At 42.9% G+C, this 21,750-nt stretch overlaps 1 protein-coding gene across 2 annotated transcripts in view; it reads right to left on the bottom strand.

The window, feature by feature from the left end:
- NFATC3 (nuclear factor of activated T cells 3) overlaps positions 1 to 20,282 on the bottom strand; it is a 76,896-nt gene extending 56,614 nt beyond the window's left edge. The window contains exons 1-2 of one of the 2 annotated variants that reach the window (XM_084812010.1): positions 19,738 to 20,282; positions 7,489 to 8,611 (exon numbers count right to left, since the gene is read on the bottom strand). In XM_084812010.1, the coding sequence (XP_084668136.1) occupies positions 7,489 to 8,611; positions 19,738 to 19,855 (1,241 nt within the window). In that variant the 5' untranslated portion in view covers positions 19,856 to 20,282. The remainder of the gene's footprint in view (positions 1 to 7,488; positions 8,612 to 19,737) is intronic. The other variant, XM_084812009.1, reaches the window with a different exon arrangement.
- Between the last annotated feature and the right edge of the window lie 1,468 nt (positions 20,283 to 21,750).

Raw genomic sequence — 21,750 nt, 5'->3', positions numbered from 1 at the left:
TAGCAGCTGCATCTGAGCTGACTGAAGGAACACCAGGGCAAAGAGAGCATCGCAAAACTATTGCAGCAAACATGCACTACTCCAACACTTAAGCATCCAGAGAGTGGAATGGTCAACCACAAAACGCTTTCCAGTCTTGGGCTCTAACGTTGAGCAACTGGGCTTCCTGCTCCAAGGGTACTATTGCCAAATACCAGAAGAGCTTTTTCATGCTTGTTAAACCTGAGCTCTTTTGTCAAATTGCCTCAGAAGAGGAGAGCAGTTGTTGCAACAGCATCAGCTGCCCAAGTCCTATTCACAAACAGCAAATAGGATTTTTAATGGTTGCCTTAGTCTATTCTATTCCTTTTAGACCTTACACTAAACTATTTTAAAGAATCAAAATTTTCCCACGTTATCTTTGGCCAATATTGGGAGTTAAACGTAAGAGTTTCACTCAAGGTAAGTTTGGAGGCACCAATAGCCAACCAATAGCCATCCAATAAGTTGCCTTCACTCTTCTCCAATGTAGTGGCCCCTAGATATTTTGGAGTACAACTCCTATCAGCCCCAGTCAGCATGGCCAAAAGTCTTGGATGATCGTGGTTGCAGTCCAAAATATATGGAGCACACTAGTTTGGGGAAGGCCAGCAGGATGAGATATAAGAACAGTCTTTCTTCTGAATTTACCCATACTGGTTCTAATTCCATAGGAATCTAGGAAAACACAAATAATTGTGGTTTCAGGATCACCAATGGCACCAATGTTTATTTAAATTCTGGGTGTTAGGATGTTTGCCACTGCTCAACAACTGAAAACTGAGCAACACAGGGCAAACATATACACCTATATTCAAGTGTTTAACCTCTTAAAATTTATCTGTATTTAAAAAGAGTCATTAAATAGTATGCAAACTTTTGAACTGTGTATTTTCTAACATGCAGGGACTTCAAAAGTATCTGCTTAAGTTATGTGGACACTTATCACCAGGTCAACAAATACTTTTGAAGACTATGTTTACTTTATAGCCTGACTAATTTATATAGGAAATTACTGAACAGAACAAAATCAAAATGGTCCAGATATGAATTTTTGTTCAGCTTTGTTTCTGTATAGGCACTCAGCAATAGCTTTGGATGATAACCTTATGAGGACTAAAATCCCTTTGAATTGCGAATTCAAAATTAGGGTTAATCTTGAAAAAGCTTTCTAATTTCATACTTCTGGCTAGAACCCAAATGTTAAGTAGTAATACCCAACTCCCTGCACTGCTGATAAAAGGAGAACACCTGGTAGGCATTACTTACAGCACTCCTCTTTTTCTATAATGCAGATCAAGAGGAGGAGGATTTAGTTTGACATATCCAAAGTGAACTTTCTATATTTGGGGAAGGAGAGGGTGAGAGAGAATAGAAACCCTTGACAGTTTTACTGGGAAGTAGAAACCAGACCTCTCAAACAAAGCAAACAGAGCACCCAGACTGAGAACACTGAAGCCTGTGCTAATAGACACCTGAAGAGACACTGCAATGTGCAAGACCAACTCTATTGTGTCTAATATACATTAACACTTTCTAGATTCTACTAGCTCTCCCCCTACCATAAGAAAAGCCTTGAACCCATAATAAAAGCAGAACAAATAAGAAAACACAAAAATATACAATCCAGAGCCTGCCTGCATGCAATGCTGTTTTGAGGACATAACCTACAACGTTGGTTTTCAAGTTTAAAGGAAGCTATTCTATTGCAGAGAATACTAGGACATATTTGACGGTACATAGCCATCACACTACCTGTGTATTACTATAAAACCTCTAATGGATGCCACTAAAATAAATCCTCTATACTTAAGGCATGGGACTAACAACACCAGAGACAACATTTCAAAGTGAACAAAATGTAAAATGTTTATTAAGGGAAAATAGTTACAAAAAGGAATAAAGCATCAGTCTTCAACTAAGCTGAGATTGCTTAAAGGATCTTAAATGAAATGTGTTCCTCATAGGTAAGAGAGTCTTCCCCAGCAAAATAAGCTCTCAATAGCTTTTTCCATCAGAATTCCCTAAATTCCACCCCAACCAATTATTCACAAATAGGAGCAGATGCTGTCTGCCTCCAGCTTTCCCTTCTTCTTCTGGCATGATTCAGATGTTTTAGAGACTACTTGCTGAAGTTTCCTCTGGTCAGACATAACATAACAACCTAAAATGTATTATGTATAGCTTGGTTTGCTCATAAATTATCAGATTTGGTAAATTAAATTCAAAAGTATAGTTTATTCAGACAATAATTACACATGTACTGAGTTTACTTCTAAATGTTTTAATTTTAATGATAATTTTATGAACAAATAAAGTTATACATAATACATTTTATATTCCTAACATAACGGTGACTTTAGATCAGTGAAAAGCGCTAAAAAAGGAACGTATTCACAGCAGACTTAGAAAGGTTGAGGAGAGGTACAACTCATTCTAGAATGATTCAAAGGTATAGTGAATATGTTCCTTTTTCAGGAACCTATTTATCTACACAGACACCTTCCCAAACATTAAGATAATCAACTGAGGCCCTTCTCCAGGTGCCCACACCAAATGATGCGAGGTGAGCGGCTTCAGGAGAGATGGTCTTTCCAGTAGCGGCACCCCATCTGAGGAATGCTCTCCACAGGGAGACTCATATGGCACCTACATTATGGTCCTTCCAGTGCCAGGTAAGACCTTTTTATTCTCCTAGGCATTTTAAGAACTGTGTTAGTGCTTCTAGTACTTTATTCTGCTATTGGTTTTAGTTTGGTTTAATGATATTGTAATGGTTTTATTCTTTGTTGCTGGTTTTAACTTAGTTTTATTCTGTGCCAATTTTTTTTTAATTATATTTTGTTTTTAATGTATTGTACACTGCCCCAAGAACTTTGGTTATTGGGCAGTTTAAAAGCACAGAAAATAAATAAAATAAATTATTTGAGACAGGTTTTTTTATAATATAGAGAGACTTCTTCCTTCATTAAGAGAAGCTGTGATAACCAACTTTTCATTCACCTTAGACTGGCACTATCAGAACCTAACTATAAACCAGCGTACTGAACCGGATGAAATATCTAGAACAGAACAACCATCTAAAGGGAAATGTAGTAATGAATAAGATGGTAGGTCAGGGGTGGGGAAGCTTTTTCAGCCTGAGGACCGAATTGGTTTTGGGCAAGCATGTTGAGGGCCATCACAAAGTGTGCAGGGCCACACCACTGCTGGCATGTGGCCCCAAAGTGCCCCGATGCACGCACGCGCACACACATAGCCCCTCCCTCCTGCAATCAGACTTTTAGAAAGTCTCCACTAGCACCAACAGAGGCTCTTTTCAAACCTAAGCGCAGTGGGAGGGGCAAGTTTTCCAGGGGGGTTGCTGCATCAGGGAGGGTTAGCCATTCCCTCCCCAGCAACAACCCCCACAAAAATGCCCCGACACACTATAATTAGGTGTTTTTGTCACCAACTGAGGCTTTTGAAAAAGCATCACTTGCAGCATGGGAGAGAGGAGGGGAGATTCCATACCTTGGATCAGAGATTGGAGATAAGAGTAGGGGCCAGTTCGGGACTTCTCGCAGGCCATATCCAGCTGTTGGAGAGCCCCCATCCATGCTATAGGTGAATGTGTAAAAACTGGAATAATTTTGAGAGGTATTTCCTTTAGCACAAGGAAGTCTCAATTTCATTCAACAAACGAGCACTAAAGTTTCTTCCACTTGGAAAAAATAGTCAAATATACATTTGACTGGTGGATATAGGATCATACTATGCCTTTGCAGTTGGTAATTCAGGTCACTACTGGATGTCAGAATTTTTCCGTGTCTCACATTGATCAGGACTGGATCAAAACACATCCAGTTGTTCTGACCTTGAATGTTAGAATTCAGTTTATTCCTTTTCACTGACTCTTAATTTTCCGTGCAATTTTATCAGGCTACTTGTTAAAAATGTGAACATCAGATGTACTCGATCTGGAAGGCTCCCTTCTCCCATTGGAGGAAGACTATCTTTGGATTCAATGCAGCCCACTGTGTTTAACAAAAACCAGTACTGTGTGTTTAGGATTCTTCTTCAATGCTGCTGCTGCTGGCTTTATGAGAGTGACCCATTTTGGTATTGACGCAAATCACACAAGCATAATCTATCAAGCTTCAACTCAGCTTTCCATCAACTCAGAGAAGCCAATACTCCAAACACCCAGCCATGGCAGCAGAAATAGAAGTTGAAGATAAAAGCATAATTCGTACAAGAGCTGGCAAGGACACTTGGTATGTTGCACTGTAATAATTTATTACGGAAATGTCCTTATTTGGGATTCTATCTACAACAACAAATCTACAAAGAACTCAGGCTTTGCTCCCTAAAGTTACAATACTGATGAGGTTCCCAGATAGGTTCTGGAATATAAAATAGCAACTGGTACACGACCACTAGTATACCACATTACATGCAAAAGAAATGCAGGATTATAAATCCACCTATGTAATTGGAGAAAAAAGGAGAGGCACTTGCCTAGTCACTTGTGAAGAGTAAAAACCACTGCAGGAACAGACTAATTTAATCTGAAGATCCTGAACACAGTCTATATTCTGGAGGAGAAAAGGCCAAGTATTTTGTTGGGGGGAGGAAATAAGATGAGAAATTCCAGTCTGTTTCTGCACTACATCTGTAGAATGTTTATCAAAGAAATGGAGTGCACCATCATAGTATCAGCATGTGTACTCTCTTGCTTACAGCTTGAAATGGGACAGCATATGCCTACATGTAACCACCACAGGCTGTATTCCATTTATCTGATCAGAAACAGCAGCAACACAGGAGTAGGGAAGCCAGGCAACACAGTGAAAGGGAGGTCATCGGTGACTGAAAAATAGGGAGACCAATATGCAAGCTGTGAGGAGCAAATGGGAGTGAAGAGAAGCCCCAGCATGCCTACCAGAAAAAATAGGCTGTGTACGGATTTCCCTCCATCATCATCTGTGCAGAGAATGATACAAAAAGTCATTCAATTTCTCTGCAACCTCCCAGTCTTCTTTCAGTACTCCTTTTACACCTGTGACATTTAACAGCCCCTGGCTGTTTTCTACTTTTGACACATTGGTTTTTATATCTTTAGCAGTTTGCTCTTCAAATGTCTGACATTTGTAGAGTATTTCTTCTTTCAGTCATGACCTAAAAGGATCATATTGTCTTTGCTGAACCATGCTGGTCCAAGTACTCTACTCCTATTCCATAAAAATTCTATGGAATAGCTTTGTTTTTGAATGTGCTTCTTTTATCATGTATTACTTACTTGAACTCTTATTTTATACACAGTGAAACAGTATACGCAATGTTCACAATATTTCATAGTTAGAAGAAAAGCTGTTGCACCTTTTCAGGTATATATTTGACAATTTCTGACAGAATTTTGCAATATGCAAATATGTATGTTTAAGATGTACCCAGTACTCGGAAGTAAATGAAACAAACATAAAATATTTGTACTGTGAAACACTGACAGTTAAATTCCAACATTCCTCATGAAAACTTTGCGCTTTCATTTTTTACCAAGTAGCAGAAGCCAGCTGAGTGAGGATGTGTGTGTGGCCCAACTATGTTCCCACCCACATTACAGTACTACAGCAATGTAACTTAGCAAGAATGGACCATACACAACAGGAAAAATTAATTGGGGTAGACCTAACCTAAAGCAACATTAACCAACACCCAACACTTACTGGCTTCCCACACCATTTACTACAAGTTTGAAAATAGTAAGCAGCATGTAAGGATTATCAGACTTAATACACTATCACTCCAGTTAGAAGGCTTTAGGTTAAAAAGGGGGGTCAATTTTTTAAGAAGCTTTTATATACTGTTTTGGGATGGAGGTGACTGACCCAACAAATCCTAGTGTGAGCTAGCAAACACATTTAATCTGATTTAAGTTCAAACTGCTTCTTATCCTATCACATACTTAACCTTACGTAGAACAAGAGTAATGTAATGGGTATATAAAGTTTGCTTCAGTAAATGCAACTAACGGGGATAACTATTTCATACATAGAGAAGGTATTCAATTTTTTAGAAGCTATATGTATCTGGATCGAATCTAAATTACTTGAGGTATAAATACAATAAAGTAGTTGTTAAATTATGATTGCTTCAGCAACTGAACTTATTTCGGTATAGGCATATCCAATAATATGTTATTAACTGTTGCAGGTGACAGAACTTTGACCACACATTACAAAACCTCAATAAAGAGGAACATCTTCCTGTTGGGCCAGGTTTATATTTAAAATTTAAGAAAGATCAGTGATATTTACCAAGACAACAAAAAAGTTGTGCAGCACCATGAAATCTTAATAGGACAGAAATGGGCAGATATCTCAACCAGAAGATTAATTAAGCCACAGCTGCTATACTTCAATACTGCACCTGGATGTTCAGACTTAAGCTCCCTCTCATCTTCAGAATAATTCTAATATAAGTTAGAATACAATTTCAAACATGTGTCGTATTTATGCTTGTTAGATTGTCCCAAAGCTAGGTGCCTAAACGCTTTTCATTTTAGACAACTTTGCATTCAGGTGAATTCCTAGGGCTGTCTGGGCATCCTAAGTGTGTGTCAGTGAAACTGTGGCCTGCTTCAGAGATAACACTAAACTGTGGTTTAGTGTTACATACATGAGCCTTGGGCTCACAGGCTCTTCCCTCCTCCTGCAGCAAGACCACAAGGAGGAGACTGGAAACTTTCACTTCCATTTTAAATTAGCCAGTTTAGTGCTGCATCCAAATCCAAAACTCTAGTTAAGATTAACTATGGCTTAGACAGGAAACAAGCCAACTTCATAAACCAGTTTGTTTGTTTATTTATTTATTCCATTTATATCCTGCCTTTTTTCCTCCTTAAGGAACCAAGTTTGAAGTTGGTTTCTTTAAACCATACAAGACTAGCCATAGTTTGACAGGGTTCAAATATCTTTACAAACTGTGGTTAGTTAAAAAGGGAATGAAAGCCTCTAACCCCCTCCTGGCCATGCTGGGGGGTGGGCGGGAGCTGATGAGCTCAAGACTCATTCATGTAATACCAAACCAAAGTTTAGTGTTATGACCAAACTAGGCCTGTTTCTAGGCTAAATTGTCTCCATACCATTAAAGAACAAAGGAATAACTATACACTACTTAGTAGTAATCATCAAGGCAATATAATGGTTTAGGGTTTAGCAGGCACTAGATAACTTGTTTATAACAAAATATCTAAGGAACTGAACTATCTAAATAGACTTAGGGCACAATCCTATGCATGTTTAGACAGAAAAAAGTCCTACAGCTCCAAGCATTTCCCAGCCAGAAAAACATGCATAGGATTGCACCTTTCATATGTTACATTACAGTATATAAATTCTTATCATGTGCACACCAACACAAAGGCACAAGTACTCCAACTCCCAAAGGTCAGAAAGTCTATAATTTCATTATCTTTAAACTACTTACCGAAAAATAGGAGTATGGCCAGGCTTTGGTTTGTTCCAGCTAAAGTGTGAAGGAACAGAAAGAAATTGGTCACCAGACAAGTCTTTTTTTAATGTATGCTGGGATCCAGAGCTATCATCTATCGCAGTTTCAAGGGATGGTGATACGCTACCCTGTTCTTCAGAACAAAGCTCTATTTTTCCTGTTACAATGGCAGTTTGATCCTCAGAGGTCTTTCTTGTTTTAAGAGGGATGTCAGTCTCTGCACAACACTGAAAAGGTGAGAGGCCAGGAGTTGGACCATGGAAAGAAGAATTTAGCCATGTGTCTTCTGTTATACTTCCCCTAGGAGAGTGTCCTGGTGATGGAGTTGGAGAATGGTGAGGAGAAAGAGAACCAATGTAACAGATCTCAGCACTAGAATGTCGCCGTTTCCCACATGGTGATGTAGGCCTTGATGATGGTCTTGAGGTTGGCCTAGGGCTAAGCCAATTTTCATCTGTGATACTAGTCCTAGGAGAATGACAAGGAGATTGTCTAGGTGACAAGACATGCCCAAATCCATATGATGGTTGCCAAGGTTCATCCACAGGACAGCCCCTTGGAGAACCTCCAGGAGATGCCAAAGGTGACCCAAGGGTAAAACGAGCAGCAGCTTCATTCAGTTCTGAATCCACATCATCATAAATATGAGAGATTGACTCACAAGAGGAGGCATCCGAGAACCAGCTCCGAGAGGAAATGCTGCTGGCAGGACTTGGACTAAGGGACGACTCCCTGAAAGATGGCTCAAGAGGAAGATACAAGTGATCCCTTGAAGGCCTTTCCATATATTCATTTTGAGGGCCATTTGTGTGCAATTCATTTTCATTGGCTTCGATTCCTTGATGACAGTTAGGGGAGATAGATGTAATCTGAATACTAGGACACTCAAACGGCTTAGGACCACCTAGGGGACTGTATTTGGATTCTGGTACTTCACATGTTCCTTCATAGCTTTTATGACCCTGCAGTCTAGTAGGTGAAGACAAAGGAGATGGGTGTGACTGAAATCCATGACAAGGGATACAAATAGGATGATTTACAGATGATGAATGGTCTACGCTGAAGATACACACAGATGCACAATCATCAGTTTCAAGATCTGAAAAAGGAAAGCAAAAGTTGCAGTTAATATACCAAGGTAATCTATTTAAATACTTTGCCTTAGAAAACTCTCATTATGTTGGACATTTCTAGCATTTCCATTAAAAACCAACACATTTATTTAAAACATTTATACTTCGCTTTCCTATGAAGTGTCCAGGGCTACTAGCAATGTTTCAAAACATTACAGCAATAATATAAGAGGGGACAGCAGATAAGATTCAGATAACAAGGTTCTTATAAAAAACTGCAAAAACCGTTCAAAAATGTAAAAATTGCCAAAAGATTTAAAATGCCAAGATATCACTACCACATTAGCTGCTACAAAATTCTACTATTACTGAAAGAACACGTCCTATCCCTGAAGGCAAGTAGCACTCACAATTTAAAACAAAAAAATGAACAGTCTATCTATCCCAGGCTAGATGGACCAATAATGAAAGAGCAACCTAACTGTACATCCAGAGTTTTCTTCTAAAGGTTTTTGGCTCATAGTGCAGATCACACAACTGGCCAAACTTTGCAACAGAACTAATCCACTTACTGAAATTCATATTCAAGCTGGATGGCACCTTTCAACAAGGGCATCTTATTCTGAAGCATATCACCAATGGAGGCAGGGAACCTCATATTTAAAGACTTCCGTTAAATATAATTTGATTCATTAATTATTGCTAGTGTTTAAAACAAGGAGCAGGTGCTTCCAATCTTCACCTTGAGCCATGCCAGAGGAGGAGAGGAACAGCAAGATCGTGAGGCTTGAGTAGGCTCATTCACATGGCACTAAATCTGGTTTAGTGTTATATCTGAATAGGGCCTATAACTACACAGGTTAAGTGAAACAGACATATGTGAGCAGTAGAAGTATCGCACCAACAGAATTTCATTGCTTGCTGTCAACCCCCAACAATATTCAACTCACTGAATATTGTGGGACACATTTCTCCTCTGTATCACAGTAAAAGGCCTGGTTCACATGATCACAAGCCATGGTGACCCATGGCGCATGCCAGGCGCCTTTTGCCTAATTATCTGCCCAGATGCAGCTTGTCATGTCATCTAAACCCAGGCTGCATGGCTTATTTGAGGGGGAAACAACCCTCAAATAAACCATGGCCTGTTGTATAAGCAGTGATGATCATGCAAACCAGGTCATTCTGTCTGTAGTTTAGTTCGATACCCAAAATTTTCATCAAAGATACATTGTCAATCACAAAGGCGACATGCTTTTTTCCTCTACCTCTTCATTCCCCACCAACACTCCAGAGTTAAACTGGTCTGCACAGCCATCCTCACTAGCCCAAAGGACAACAAATACATATTTAAGATGGAGCTACAATAACACTGAGGACAGCCTCATGCATTTTTAAACAAGTTGATATCTTCTCAGTAGAGAACATGATCTATGCTAGAGGATCAAATCCATAATACCAGACTACTTCTCACATCACACAATTATTACATCAAGTGCCATTCTTGTATACAGACCATGAGGTGATGCCCTTACATCCGGGGTCCTTCTGTCAACTATAGCCACTTGCATCTACATCTGGCTCCCTCCCCAGCATATGTATACATGGTAGAACACCCACGTGTACAATTGCCACTCCATATCTACACACAGGTTTCCTACAAAGAAGTGTCTTCTGTGCAGGAATTGGGAAACAAGTGACATGGCCTTTGGTACGGTAATCTTTGCATTAATCCAATGTCACAGTAGTACAAAGCTAAGCTTTCCACTGTTTGTATGTACACATCCCAAATCACATTGTGCTTGGTAAGCTAACCACCGGGAAGTGAAGTTAGGCTAATTCAGCTTCAGAGTCCAGACTGCTGTGAAAACAAGACAGCCTGATCTAGACTTTACGAAATTTTGTGCACATGCATAGTTGAATTATTATGAACATAAAAGTTAAGATAAGACTTTAAATACACAATAACAGTAAAAACACTCTAATCCTAACAAATATACTAGCTTTTTGTAGTAGGAAGCCATTATCAAAAGAATTCTTATTCGGCAAAAACTTTTGTGTCTATTGGGCACCGCAATGTCTCTTTAATAAGCAATTGTCTCAGTCAGCTAATTGCTGGCAGTGCAATACAGCTAATGCTTCTTTTAAACATACGTTTTGACAGCTGTCAAACTCAGAAACAGTTACTGAGTTTGGGAACAAAAAACAGGGTGGCGTGTTGGACACCCTGAAAAACAGTTGCTAGGACTTGGGCAAGTGGGGATTCTTAGCAGGGCACCCTCAAGGTTCAGGGAAACCCTCTGAACCATGGGGATAATCCTGCTAAGAGGGTGATCTACACCCCGTTTCCCCACCCGCCAACTGTCAAAGGCTGCCAAACCAGCATCTATACAGTCTAGCATTGCCTGTTACGTTGTATGTTTGATAGCACAAACATACAAGGGTCCAGGCAAGGCAAGCCTGTATATTGGACAGTTGGAGTTGCGCCCTTATGCAACTCTGAAAATCCAAATAATAATGAAAAAATTTTAAGGGACATTTGTGCACATTTGACAGGGCGGGTAAAACGCAAAAATAAAAATAAATTTCCAGCCCAATTTTTGCACAAAAATGGGGGTGAGGGATTTTTTTAAAGGGCTCTGACCACAAATGAGATCACAATCGGAGCAGGGTGGAGGGGATCGGCAGGATGAAGGGGCCAATGACAGTTCCTCCAAAGTGCCAGTAGGCTTTGCTCTGATCCAGCAGGGCTCTTCTTACGTTTTGTTACACCTCAGCCACCTGTTGCACGATCGCAGAGAGGAGAATGATCTGGCAATGCTCCTCCTCCCTTCCCTCTGCTGGCTTCCTGCCCTCTTCCACATCTAGCACAAACTTCAACTTTTAAAAGTTCTCCATGGCTGCCCCAGCGACCTCATTATCTTTCTGCCCTCATACCCCAACATATCCCTGTCCATAGTGATCACTCCTCCAACTACCAACCTTTTGAAGGCTTCCTGATCTCCTAAAATTACAAAACTATTTTCCTGTGCAGCGCCTCCGGCCTGGAGCTTCCTCTCAGAATACACGGATCGCATCACTCCTTCTTCCATCAAATCCCTCTTCATAACCTATCTCTTCTATGAAACCTCTAGCTTCACAAAGACTAAGCATATAAAACTGAACTGATGCATAGTCATCCTGTTTCCCTCCTCTCTCCCTTTGTTGCCTATGTTGTAAGTTCTTTTGAGCAAAGAGCTGTATTTGCTTATATTACTCTATAAACTGCTGTGTACATTAATGACACTACATAAAAACATTTTAGGGGTAATTTATAAATCTCTTAACTATACACAACAAAAGCTTTTTTTCCTTTAATCAAGCCAGGAAGGGGAGAAGGGGGAACCCTTTGTTCACCTAGCAAACTTCATCATCATGCAAAAGCCACTGCACTCCTCAACAGCTTCCAGAGGAAAAAGGCTTTAAAATACGCAGTGTGTGGATTTGACTTCAAATGGCAAAAGGGCTCCTTCTCGTTTCTACCAAAGCTAACAGATATGGTATTAACTTAGTTATTCAAACTACCTCCTCCATTCTTCACTGTATCACTTATGGGGGCAAAAGGGTGGGTATAACATTTTAACTAAATAAAAACAATATCCATCCAACAATGTCTTTGCAGAGCATAGTCACAGCCTTCTTAAAATGGGATAATAGAAGTGCCACCATAATAACCATCCTCTCAAGAAAAAAGAAAATCCATATTACTTTCAGGTAAGGCATCATCGTGTGATCAAACATTACAACAGGGGACTTGAAAAAGCATTTTACTTTTAACTCCTACCTCTAGAACCCAATGTGGTATCTGTTACCTGCCCCATTCCTTCTCCTGTCAAGTAAGCTTATCTAAAAGGAGACTGAGAAGTACAGTGAATGCTGTGGTCCATTCACCACACTGTTGCTTCTACTCCACTCTATGGTGAGTAAAACAAGAGTACTGTCGCACCTTAAAGACAAATAAATTTATTCTGGCATAAGCTTTCAGAGAATGAAACCCTTTGGGATGCAAATGGTAAACTGCCATCTTTTATCACGTCTGATTACACCATGTACAGCTGTCATAATTTGAAGCAAGTGAGACTCATAAATATGCTAGATACTATTCTGGACAGCTTTACATAATTAGTCTGTCTTTTAAAAAATACAAACCATTTTAAGAGCAATTACTACAGATTTATTTCTTCCTCTTTGTATTAAAAAAATATCACTAAGTCACTATTACCCATGCCTTCAGAATTCCAGGAAGTTTTACATCTTTTCTTACATAAACTACAGAAATATGGTTGCCTCAACTTGATGTTTCCTCTTTTGTGCTATGTACAGCACTTTAGCCAATTGTGATACACCAATATTTTTGCATAAATGCAAAGGACTTATACAACAACAAAAATAGAGCAGCCAGTGAGAACAGACCAGGACTAATTCTGTGGGACTCATTTCAAGTGGTCATCTACAAAAAGAATTAAGTAGTTTGTACTGTGAAAAAGTTTGCAGTACCAGCTTATAAACTCAATATTACACTGCCAAACTTTTCATCTCCTCTCTGTATTGAAATCATCACAGTCCTCAAGGAGCAATCAAAAATCTATCTTGCACTTCCATAAATACTGGCTTGAATTCTGCAAAATGTCTTAATACATTAACAGTTTAGGCTATTTTAGTGCCAGTCCTGTTTTTATTAGCAGCTTCACATCAGCGGTACTGGCAGTAATGGGAACAAAAGTTTTTTATCTCTGAATTTTGTACTACTAGACCACCACAGCTACCTGATTGTAGCCGATTATACACATTTCACTGCAAATAATTGTATTTAGTAAGAACATTATGAGCTGGCTTGCACATCACGGCATAAATCAGTTATTTTAATTCACAATTCATGGGGATGCATGCTGCCTGTGAGCCACTTCCGTTTTCTGTAAACAACCTCTGATCACTCAGATCAGAGATTCTGAGCATAACGTGCGAACCTGGACTGATGGCTTGTTTCGGGGCTAAACAACCCAGGATTTAACCTATTGTTTGTTGTTTGGTTAATCGCTGCGTCGTTTAGCCCCTAAACAACTCATCGGTTCGGGATTGCACATTACGCTCACAACCTCTGATGTTGTGACTGAGTGGAGGTTGCTTATGGAAAACAGAAGCGGCTCACCTGCACCACACTGTGACATTTGAACTGGCTCTATATTTAGCAAGTATAGCTAAGGCTTACACCTAAGGCTCAGCCATCCCTGCAAGTACATACTGGTATAATAACAGGGCCCAGAAGACTGCAGATCAGAGGGGCTGGTTTTGTGGATTTACATCTTTACTGCCAGCCAGCCTCTGAGTCCATCTAGGTTTTCTGCCCCCTCCATCTAGGGGGAAGAATCTGGAACCTGAACTATGGCATCAACATCAAGTAACCAGAAGAGGCTGCTCCCTCAAACACATTCTAATATATCCCTAATTAAATTGTACATTTGTATGAATTTTAATTGCAAGCCACTTTGGGAACCAATCTGAGCTGAAAAGGAAATATAATTAATCTATCTCAACTCTAAAATGTCTCTACTCATATCCAATTATTTAAGGACTTATACTCTATGGCAAACCAGTTCAGCTCTCATTAATGACTTAATGATTCCATCACTTTCATGCAGATACAGAGCCTGTCTGCACAAGGCACAACACAACTTTACATCATGGGTAAAATCCAACATAAGTTGTATTTAGAGTAGACCCACTGAAATGAATGGGACTTAAGTTAGTCAGGACTAACTTAAGTCCCATTCATTTCAGCGGGTCTACTCTAAATACAACTTACGTTGGATTTTACCACATATTCCCACAAGTTCCTCTTCAATGCACAACATCTTGTCCACACATTCAGCAGATATGCACTCTAGCATACCTGAGAATGCACTCTAGCAAACCTGATAATACAAAGACTTGCAATAATAGAAAGTAAAAATAAACAAAATGATTAGGTTAACTGCTGAAGATTAGCCTTTGTGTTCCTTGCCACTTTAAAAGGAAAATATTGCTTCATTACTGAATGTGCACAGCAGAAGCATGCGCAGTGTACTCACAAAAGATTTTAAAGAATGCTAGAGAAGATTACAAAATGGTGCAAGTGTGAACAGGAGGGGGGTAGCTATGGCACTGGCCACTAGTTACATCCCAAATGATTTCCATACAACACAGCAGTTAGGAGGAAGTACAGTCCATCACTTCGAGTATTGGGAGATGCAATATCCCTCCCAAGGAGGGAAGACGTGTAGAGCATGGACACTAAATGAGAAACCAACATGCATCTGTGGCGCAAGAAACCAGTTATGCAGCAAGGTGAAAAATACAACAGACCTATGTAATATGCAAGTCACAGCTACCTCAGAACACCACTCTACAGAAGAACGCCAACGATACAGGCTAAAGAGCATTTTAAACTTACAAGGAATTCGTATAAATATATTTCATTTATTTTACTTTAACATTTTATACAGAACCATAATGCTCAGGCTGACTGGCTGTTAAAAACAACAGATGTTTGGGATGAAGATGTCACTACTGCTCCATTATTCAAGTGTGCTTGAACTCATAGTTAGTCCAAATACAGCATGCCCAAATTTCAATCAAATATAAATACTGCCAGTACTCATGTTAGCCTTGCAAATAAATCAGCACAAATGAGTGCCCCGTCCCATTTTTACTAGCTATTTATCCATACAGGTTAGCATAATTTGTGGTACATCAGCAGTCTCTAAACAAACAAGAACCAACTCTCTTCCCTTAGAAAACCTTCCATGCCTAGTACCAGGAGGGAATTTTTACTAGTAACAGGCGACCAAGGGAGCCGCTCTTTACTATTTAAGATTAATAACAAAGAAATATGGAGGTGGGTCCTGGTGAATACTGAAGCAGCACCTTTGAATAAAGAACACTAGTCAACACATTTTCCGAGTTTAATCTAGTATGTTTTTAAACTGTTTTCCCCCCAAATTGGTCTCCAGAGATAGTTCTACATTATTTGCCTACAATCTTCTATAGCAGGGGTCCCGAAAGCACCTACAGGAGCCTCCAATTGTGCCCACAAAGATCTCCGCTCCGTGCTCCCTTCACAAAAATTGTTTTTAAGAAAAACCTTGGAAAATGTTAGGGCAATCTTCTTTCTCTCCCCTTCTAGCCTTGCTCATTCCTCTCTACACTTTCCTTTTCCTTGCTCTTTCCCCCTCCCTCCCAGCCTCTAGCCTCACATTGTTTCTCCCCCGCCCCTCTTTTGCTCACTTTTAACTAGCCAGGCCCCTACGGCAGCCATTACATGACTAGCCACATCCTCCATGGGAGCCATTTTGTGGTGGTGCCCACCACAGTTTCTCAAATTCCCAAATGTGCCCATAGGTACAAAAATGTTGAGGACCCCTGTTCTATAAAGTTCTCACCACTTTTGCCTTATTCCTGGCTTTCTGCAAGTTTTCTGGAGATTTCGGGGTACATTTTAGCAGCTTCTTGGTTATTCAAGTCACAACTGTAAATATTAGAGAGCTAATAATGGCATTATTTCTTTACTTTTAGGAAACAATCAAATGTTTATGACTGAACAGCACAATCCTATACATGTCTACTCAGAAGTAAACCCTATTAGTTTCAATCAGGCTAAACCCCAGGTAAGCTGGTACAGAAGACAGCCTCAAAGATGCACAAATAAGGATCAGTTATATTAACATTTTTATCAAGGGGTATAATATATAAACAGCTTTAAAAATATGTAGTGTACACCAGAAAGAGATGCAAATGTCATTTATCTAGGAAAAAGCTATTTAAAAAGAAGCGTGTTTAACAAGTAGTAAGATTTGCTGTTTACTATGAACCTTAGTAGAATAATCATGCAATTCATGTATGTCATTGCAGGAGTGTAAATAAATTGTTGGGGGGGGGGGGTTGCTAATGCTCAAGTACCAAACACTTCTTCAGATTCTAATTGCTTATATGCTGTTTTCTCATATAGAGAATTTAAGTTATGGAGACGTAAATGCAAATGTTTTACTATATATTTTTATTACACAAATGTATAGGTTGTATTGGACAAGAAGTTTAAGTACATTTATATTTTAAGCTTCTTTTTAAAATTATGTTAGAACGTGTAGTATACACATTTCTCAGTTTTCTGGAGAACTACAAGGTAGGACTGTTCCCATAGGTTTAGAGTCCTGTGAAAACACTACTACGTTCAAGAACATAGGATTATTCTCAAATAACAGGATCTGAATTTCTTAAATGTATGACATGCTGTAAGATAAAAACTGCTGAAAATCAGCCCAGCAGTTTTGAATCTATTTTTCCCGATATTCATGTAAAAAGGCATTTAGTATTTATCAGATTCTGCAACTGAATCAGGCATGAGGAACTCTTCTAGATTTTGAGCTGCTCTGCTTCAACGTGCAACATATATGCTTGAATTACATTTTTTAATGGAAGTTATACAAATATTCTACAGCAGCACAATTTATTAAAGGGAACATCAAGGACAAAATTACCATTGCCATTACTATAACTAGCATAGTAAACTTGTCAGAAATTCCTTGAATGACACAAGGAAGTTGAAGTCCTTACATTAAGCTCTTCTCTAGAAGTAACCTGCCTCAAAGGCCCATAATCTTAAGGGAGGCTCCCAACAAAATAGTCAGTCTCAGTTCTTTCACACAATTGCTACTGTTTGTTTTCTTTAGTAAGAGGCAGGCCTTGTTTATAATTAACAGGCATGTGGTGCTATTGAAACCATGTTGTGGTTGTTTCTCTAAGGCACTTCAGGGTTCCTCAGTTCTGGATACACAATGGCTCAGCTTACTGGGGGTGGGGGGGAGGGAAAAGATGGTACTATTGGATTTATTTGGCAGCCAAGGCAATTTGAACACATCTATCCCCCACTGCTCTCCCTCCCCAAAGACTCCGAAACAATTCTTTATTTCCCAGCAAGACAGTTTGACAGATTACCACGCACTAAACTATTTCCACAATGCACAGATGGGCTGTTTCCTTGCTGGCTTCGCTGGCTAGTCTATTCAGGTTTTTCAAAGAAATGTGTTACTTTTTGTTTCTTGATTTTGCATTGTGTTTTAATCTCTTATTTTGTCTGCCACTTCAAGCATTGGAAAAGGAGCATAGAAATGTTTTAAACAGACACCCTCCCCTGTCCAATATCTCCAGTCTTTTTTCATTTCTTGCATAAAGCTCCCACAGGCCGCACATACTAAACATCAATAACCCACCTGTCCTTTATTTACCTGTCCTAAATAAACCAAATGCCTCCAGAAAACAGAACGAGGCGACTTCCCAGAAATTCACACACTGATCCACTGCTTTAAATCCTGTATGTTTAAACTGATAGTCTTAATGCCCGAGGGCTCCTAGTTTTGAGACTTATATTTGTAAATATGACAGTAAGTTTTAACATCAGTCCACAAAAGCACCACTTGGCCTGATAAAGTCCTCAGTTCAGCTCTCATTTGGTGGCCTTAGGTAAGCCAACTGAAATCTGTTATATCAATGAAGTGTTACAGGGGGGTACCCTAATATCAACACACAGGTTTTTCCATATGTGAAGACAACTCCAGATGCAACCTCCAACCAAACAAGGACCATAGCTCTCAATCTTTTCTCATCATCTTCCTCAGGTTCAGTCAGCCACCCCAATGCTTTAAATAAGCTAGGAACCTCCCGACAACACTGAGAGCTCATGGGTCAGTAGTAGAGGATATGTTTTGCATGCACTGAGGTGCTTAAGTTCAAACCTTGACAGTTAGGAGAATCTCAGATGACAAGACTGGGAAAAACCCTGGCCTGAGACCTTGGAGAGCCATTGCCAGTTAGAGGCAGCAATAGTGAGCTAACATGAACCACTACTCTCACTACATACAAGGCAGTTTCGTATGGGGGGGGGGGGAGAGACCAGGTTGTTCAGCCCAAGGCATCTCCTATGAGCTCCAGAGAACTTTCCAAACAGGATATACACACTGTCACTTATGAAGAGCTGAAACATCTCAATACCTGCCCCTCCTTTCCTGGGCTCTCGAAACCCAAACAAAGCAAGAATTCCTCCCCTGCTCAGAACCAACAGTCTGATTCTACGCATATTCAAAACAAGCCTCACTCCCCGATCTATTTGTCTTAGACCATTTGTGCAAAGGAGAAAGAGTATTTCACCGGGGAGCAGAGGATGGGGGAGGGCACCTAGCGTTCCATACCAAGACTATAAAGTACAAACGGGATTTGCTTTCGAATAAGCGCATTTAGGGTCGCAGCTGCCATGCAGCCCATCCTATGCACGCTTACAGAGTTTGACGCAAATGTGCCTAGTGCCAGCGTGCATAGTACCGCACACTGACCCTATGCACAACTTCTTTAAAATCGCAAACAACTGACCTATATCCAATTTTAGCCTGTAAGCTCCTGCAGGAGCGCCATCCACGCTGAAGGCGCTACATCCACGGGTGAAACGCACACCGCATTTACAGCAGCCATATGGTGCGATCGCGCGCTCACACCCAGCCCAACCCCGCTGGAAACCGCGGGGCCGGACTCCCGCGCAAGCGTGCGCAGGATCGCCGCGATCCCGCAGCCGCTGTTTTACCTCCAAGCAAGTCACCGGCAACGAGCCTCCTCCTCTGGTTAAGGCGGCGAGGCGCGCCGCGGCCCCGACCCTACGCGCCTCCGCCTTTCCACGGGCCCCGCCGGGGCTCGGCCCCAAGAAACCCCGCGACGCGTTTACGCGGGAGGAAGCCCCCGAACGGGGCGGGCGGGCCTGCGAAGCGCGCCCAGCCTCCGCGGCCGCGCGGCCCGATCCTGAGGCACGCCGAAGCCGCCGCCCCCCCCCACCCACCCCGAGGGGGGAGCGGGGCGTTGAACCACGGCCTTCACCTCCCGAGTACGCGGGTGCCCGCTCCGTGCCCTGGCTCGGTTGGCCAGGCGCTGGCGGGGGACGGCGCCGGGCTCCTCCGCGAGCCAACCCGCCGCCGCCGAGCCCGAAGCGGCCGCGCGGGGCCGGCGGCTCGGGGGCCGCTCCCTGCGGGCTCCGCCTCGCGCCCCGTCCTCCCGCCTCGGGCCGAGGCGGCTCCGCCGGGCGAGCGGGGGGACGCACCTGCTGCGGAGGCGGCGGGCCCCGGCGGCGGCCCCGGGCCCGGCTGCTGCCCGTCCTCCCCGAAGAGGAGCCTGAAGTCGAACTCGTCGTGGGCGCCGCCGCAGCTTGCCGCAGTCATCGGGGGGCGGGTGAGGCGCCCAGACCCCGCCGCCGCGCCGGGCTTCGCTGGGCTGGGCTGGAGCGAGGAGAAGGGCGGAGGGAGGGGCGCGAGGGCCGGCCGGCCGGCGGGCGAGCGGGCGCGCTGCCCTCCCTCAGGGCCGCCTCACGGCGCGAGCGGGCGGGCGGCGGCGGCGGCTCCGGCGACGACTCCTGCGGGCGCGCTCAGCTCCTCAGCGCCCGCCTGTCACTCACAAGTGCCGGAGGTGGGGGAGGGGAGCGGGGCCGGGGGGAGGGAGGGAGAGGCGGCTATCAGCCGGGGCGGAGGCCACGCCCCGCCGGGCCGCGCGCCCGCCCGCCCGCGCGCTCGGCTCCGCCCCCGCTCGCCTCGCCTCGCCTCGCCTCGCGCCGCCATCACGCTCCAGCCCGCGCTCCGTCGGCTGGCGAAGAGGTAAGGAAAACACACGCGCGCTCGCGCAGGAGCTTTGCGCAGCCCGCACGTCCGGCGCCCGATCGAAGCCCCTTTCCCTCTCCTCCTCTTCCCCAGCCCCCTCTCCCCGTCCCCCCCCCCCGCGCGCCAGACTTCTGAAGGGGGCCGTAAGTAAGACCAAGGGTGGAAATCCTAAAAAGAAAAATCATAATCATAAGAAAAATCATAAATCGATCTAAGAGACCAGTCATACGGCCAAGACCAATCCAAAGTCGGAAGACCAAGGGTGCCGGAAGACCAAGGGCCCACCTCGTCCAGCATGCTGTTCACGCAGTGGCCGACCAGCTGCCCGCGGGAAACCCACACTCAGGACGTGAGTGGAGCAACACCCTCCTGCCCATGTTCCCCAGCAACTGGTGTACATAGGCATTGTTAGAATCATAGACTAGTAGGGCTGGAAGGGGCCTACAAGGCCATCGAGTCCAGCCCCATCCTCAATGCAGGAATCCAAGTCAGAGCATCCCTGACAGGTGGCTGCTCAGCCTCGCCTTGAATTCCTCCAGTGTGGGAGAGCCCACCACCTCCCTAGGTCATTGGCTCCATTGTCGTATTGCTCTGACAGTCAGGAAGTTTCTCCTGATGTTCAGCCGGAATCTGGCGTCCTGTCACTTGAGCCCATTATTCCGTGTCCTGCACTCTGGGATGATCAAGAAGAGGTCCTGGCCTTCCTCTCTGTGACAACCTTTCAAGTCCTTGAAGAGCGCTATCCTATCTCCCCTCAGTCTTCTCTTCTCAAGGCTAAACAGGCCCAGTTCTTTCAGTCTCTCTTCATAGGGCTTTGTTTCCAGTCCCCTGATCATCTTCGTTGCCCTCCTCTGAACCCTCTCCAGCTTGTCTGCAAACTGAACTCTCTCCAATTTGTTGTTGTTCGTTCGTTAAGTTGTGACTCTTCGTGACCCCATGGACCACAGCACGCCAGGCCTTCCTGCCCTCCGTTCTCTCCCGGAGCATGCTCAAGTTCATGTACATCGGCATACTGTGTCCTATACTGGAGGGAGCATATAGGCATCAGGACTAGTAGCCATAGATGGCCTCCTCCAGGAATGTGTCTAACCCCCTTTTAAAGCCATCCAAAGAGGTGGCCGTCGCTACGTCTTGCGGAAGTGAGCCCCATAGCTTATGCGCTGTATGAAGAAGGACTTCCTGATGTTGTAGTTGTGTTACGGGGCGGTTGTGTTTTGGGGGATACTTGTTTTATCTGATTTGTACCCCCACCTTTCTACCAAAAAACGGCACTCCAGGAAGCTTACGCAATTAAAATTGATTAACACAATACATTAAAAGACAATAAAGACATAATTACAAGGGGGGAAATAGGAAACAGCACCCAACCCAACAGACCCACGTACAGGCCAAAGGCCTTCTTGAATGAGGCATTCTTTGCCTGCAGGCAGAAGGACAACAGAGGGAGCAACCCTAGCCTCCCT

The sequence above is a fragment of the Heloderma suspectum genome, chromosome 8, assembly GCF_057233095.1.
Source record: "Heloderma suspectum isolate Gila_16-S chromosome 8, 16-S_ref, whole genome shotgun sequence".
Classification (NCBI taxonomy): Eukaryota; Metazoa; Chordata; class Lepidosauria; order Squamata; family Helodermatidae; genus Heloderma; species Heloderma suspectum.
This window is presented reverse-complemented; position numbering and strand designations above follow the sequence as displayed.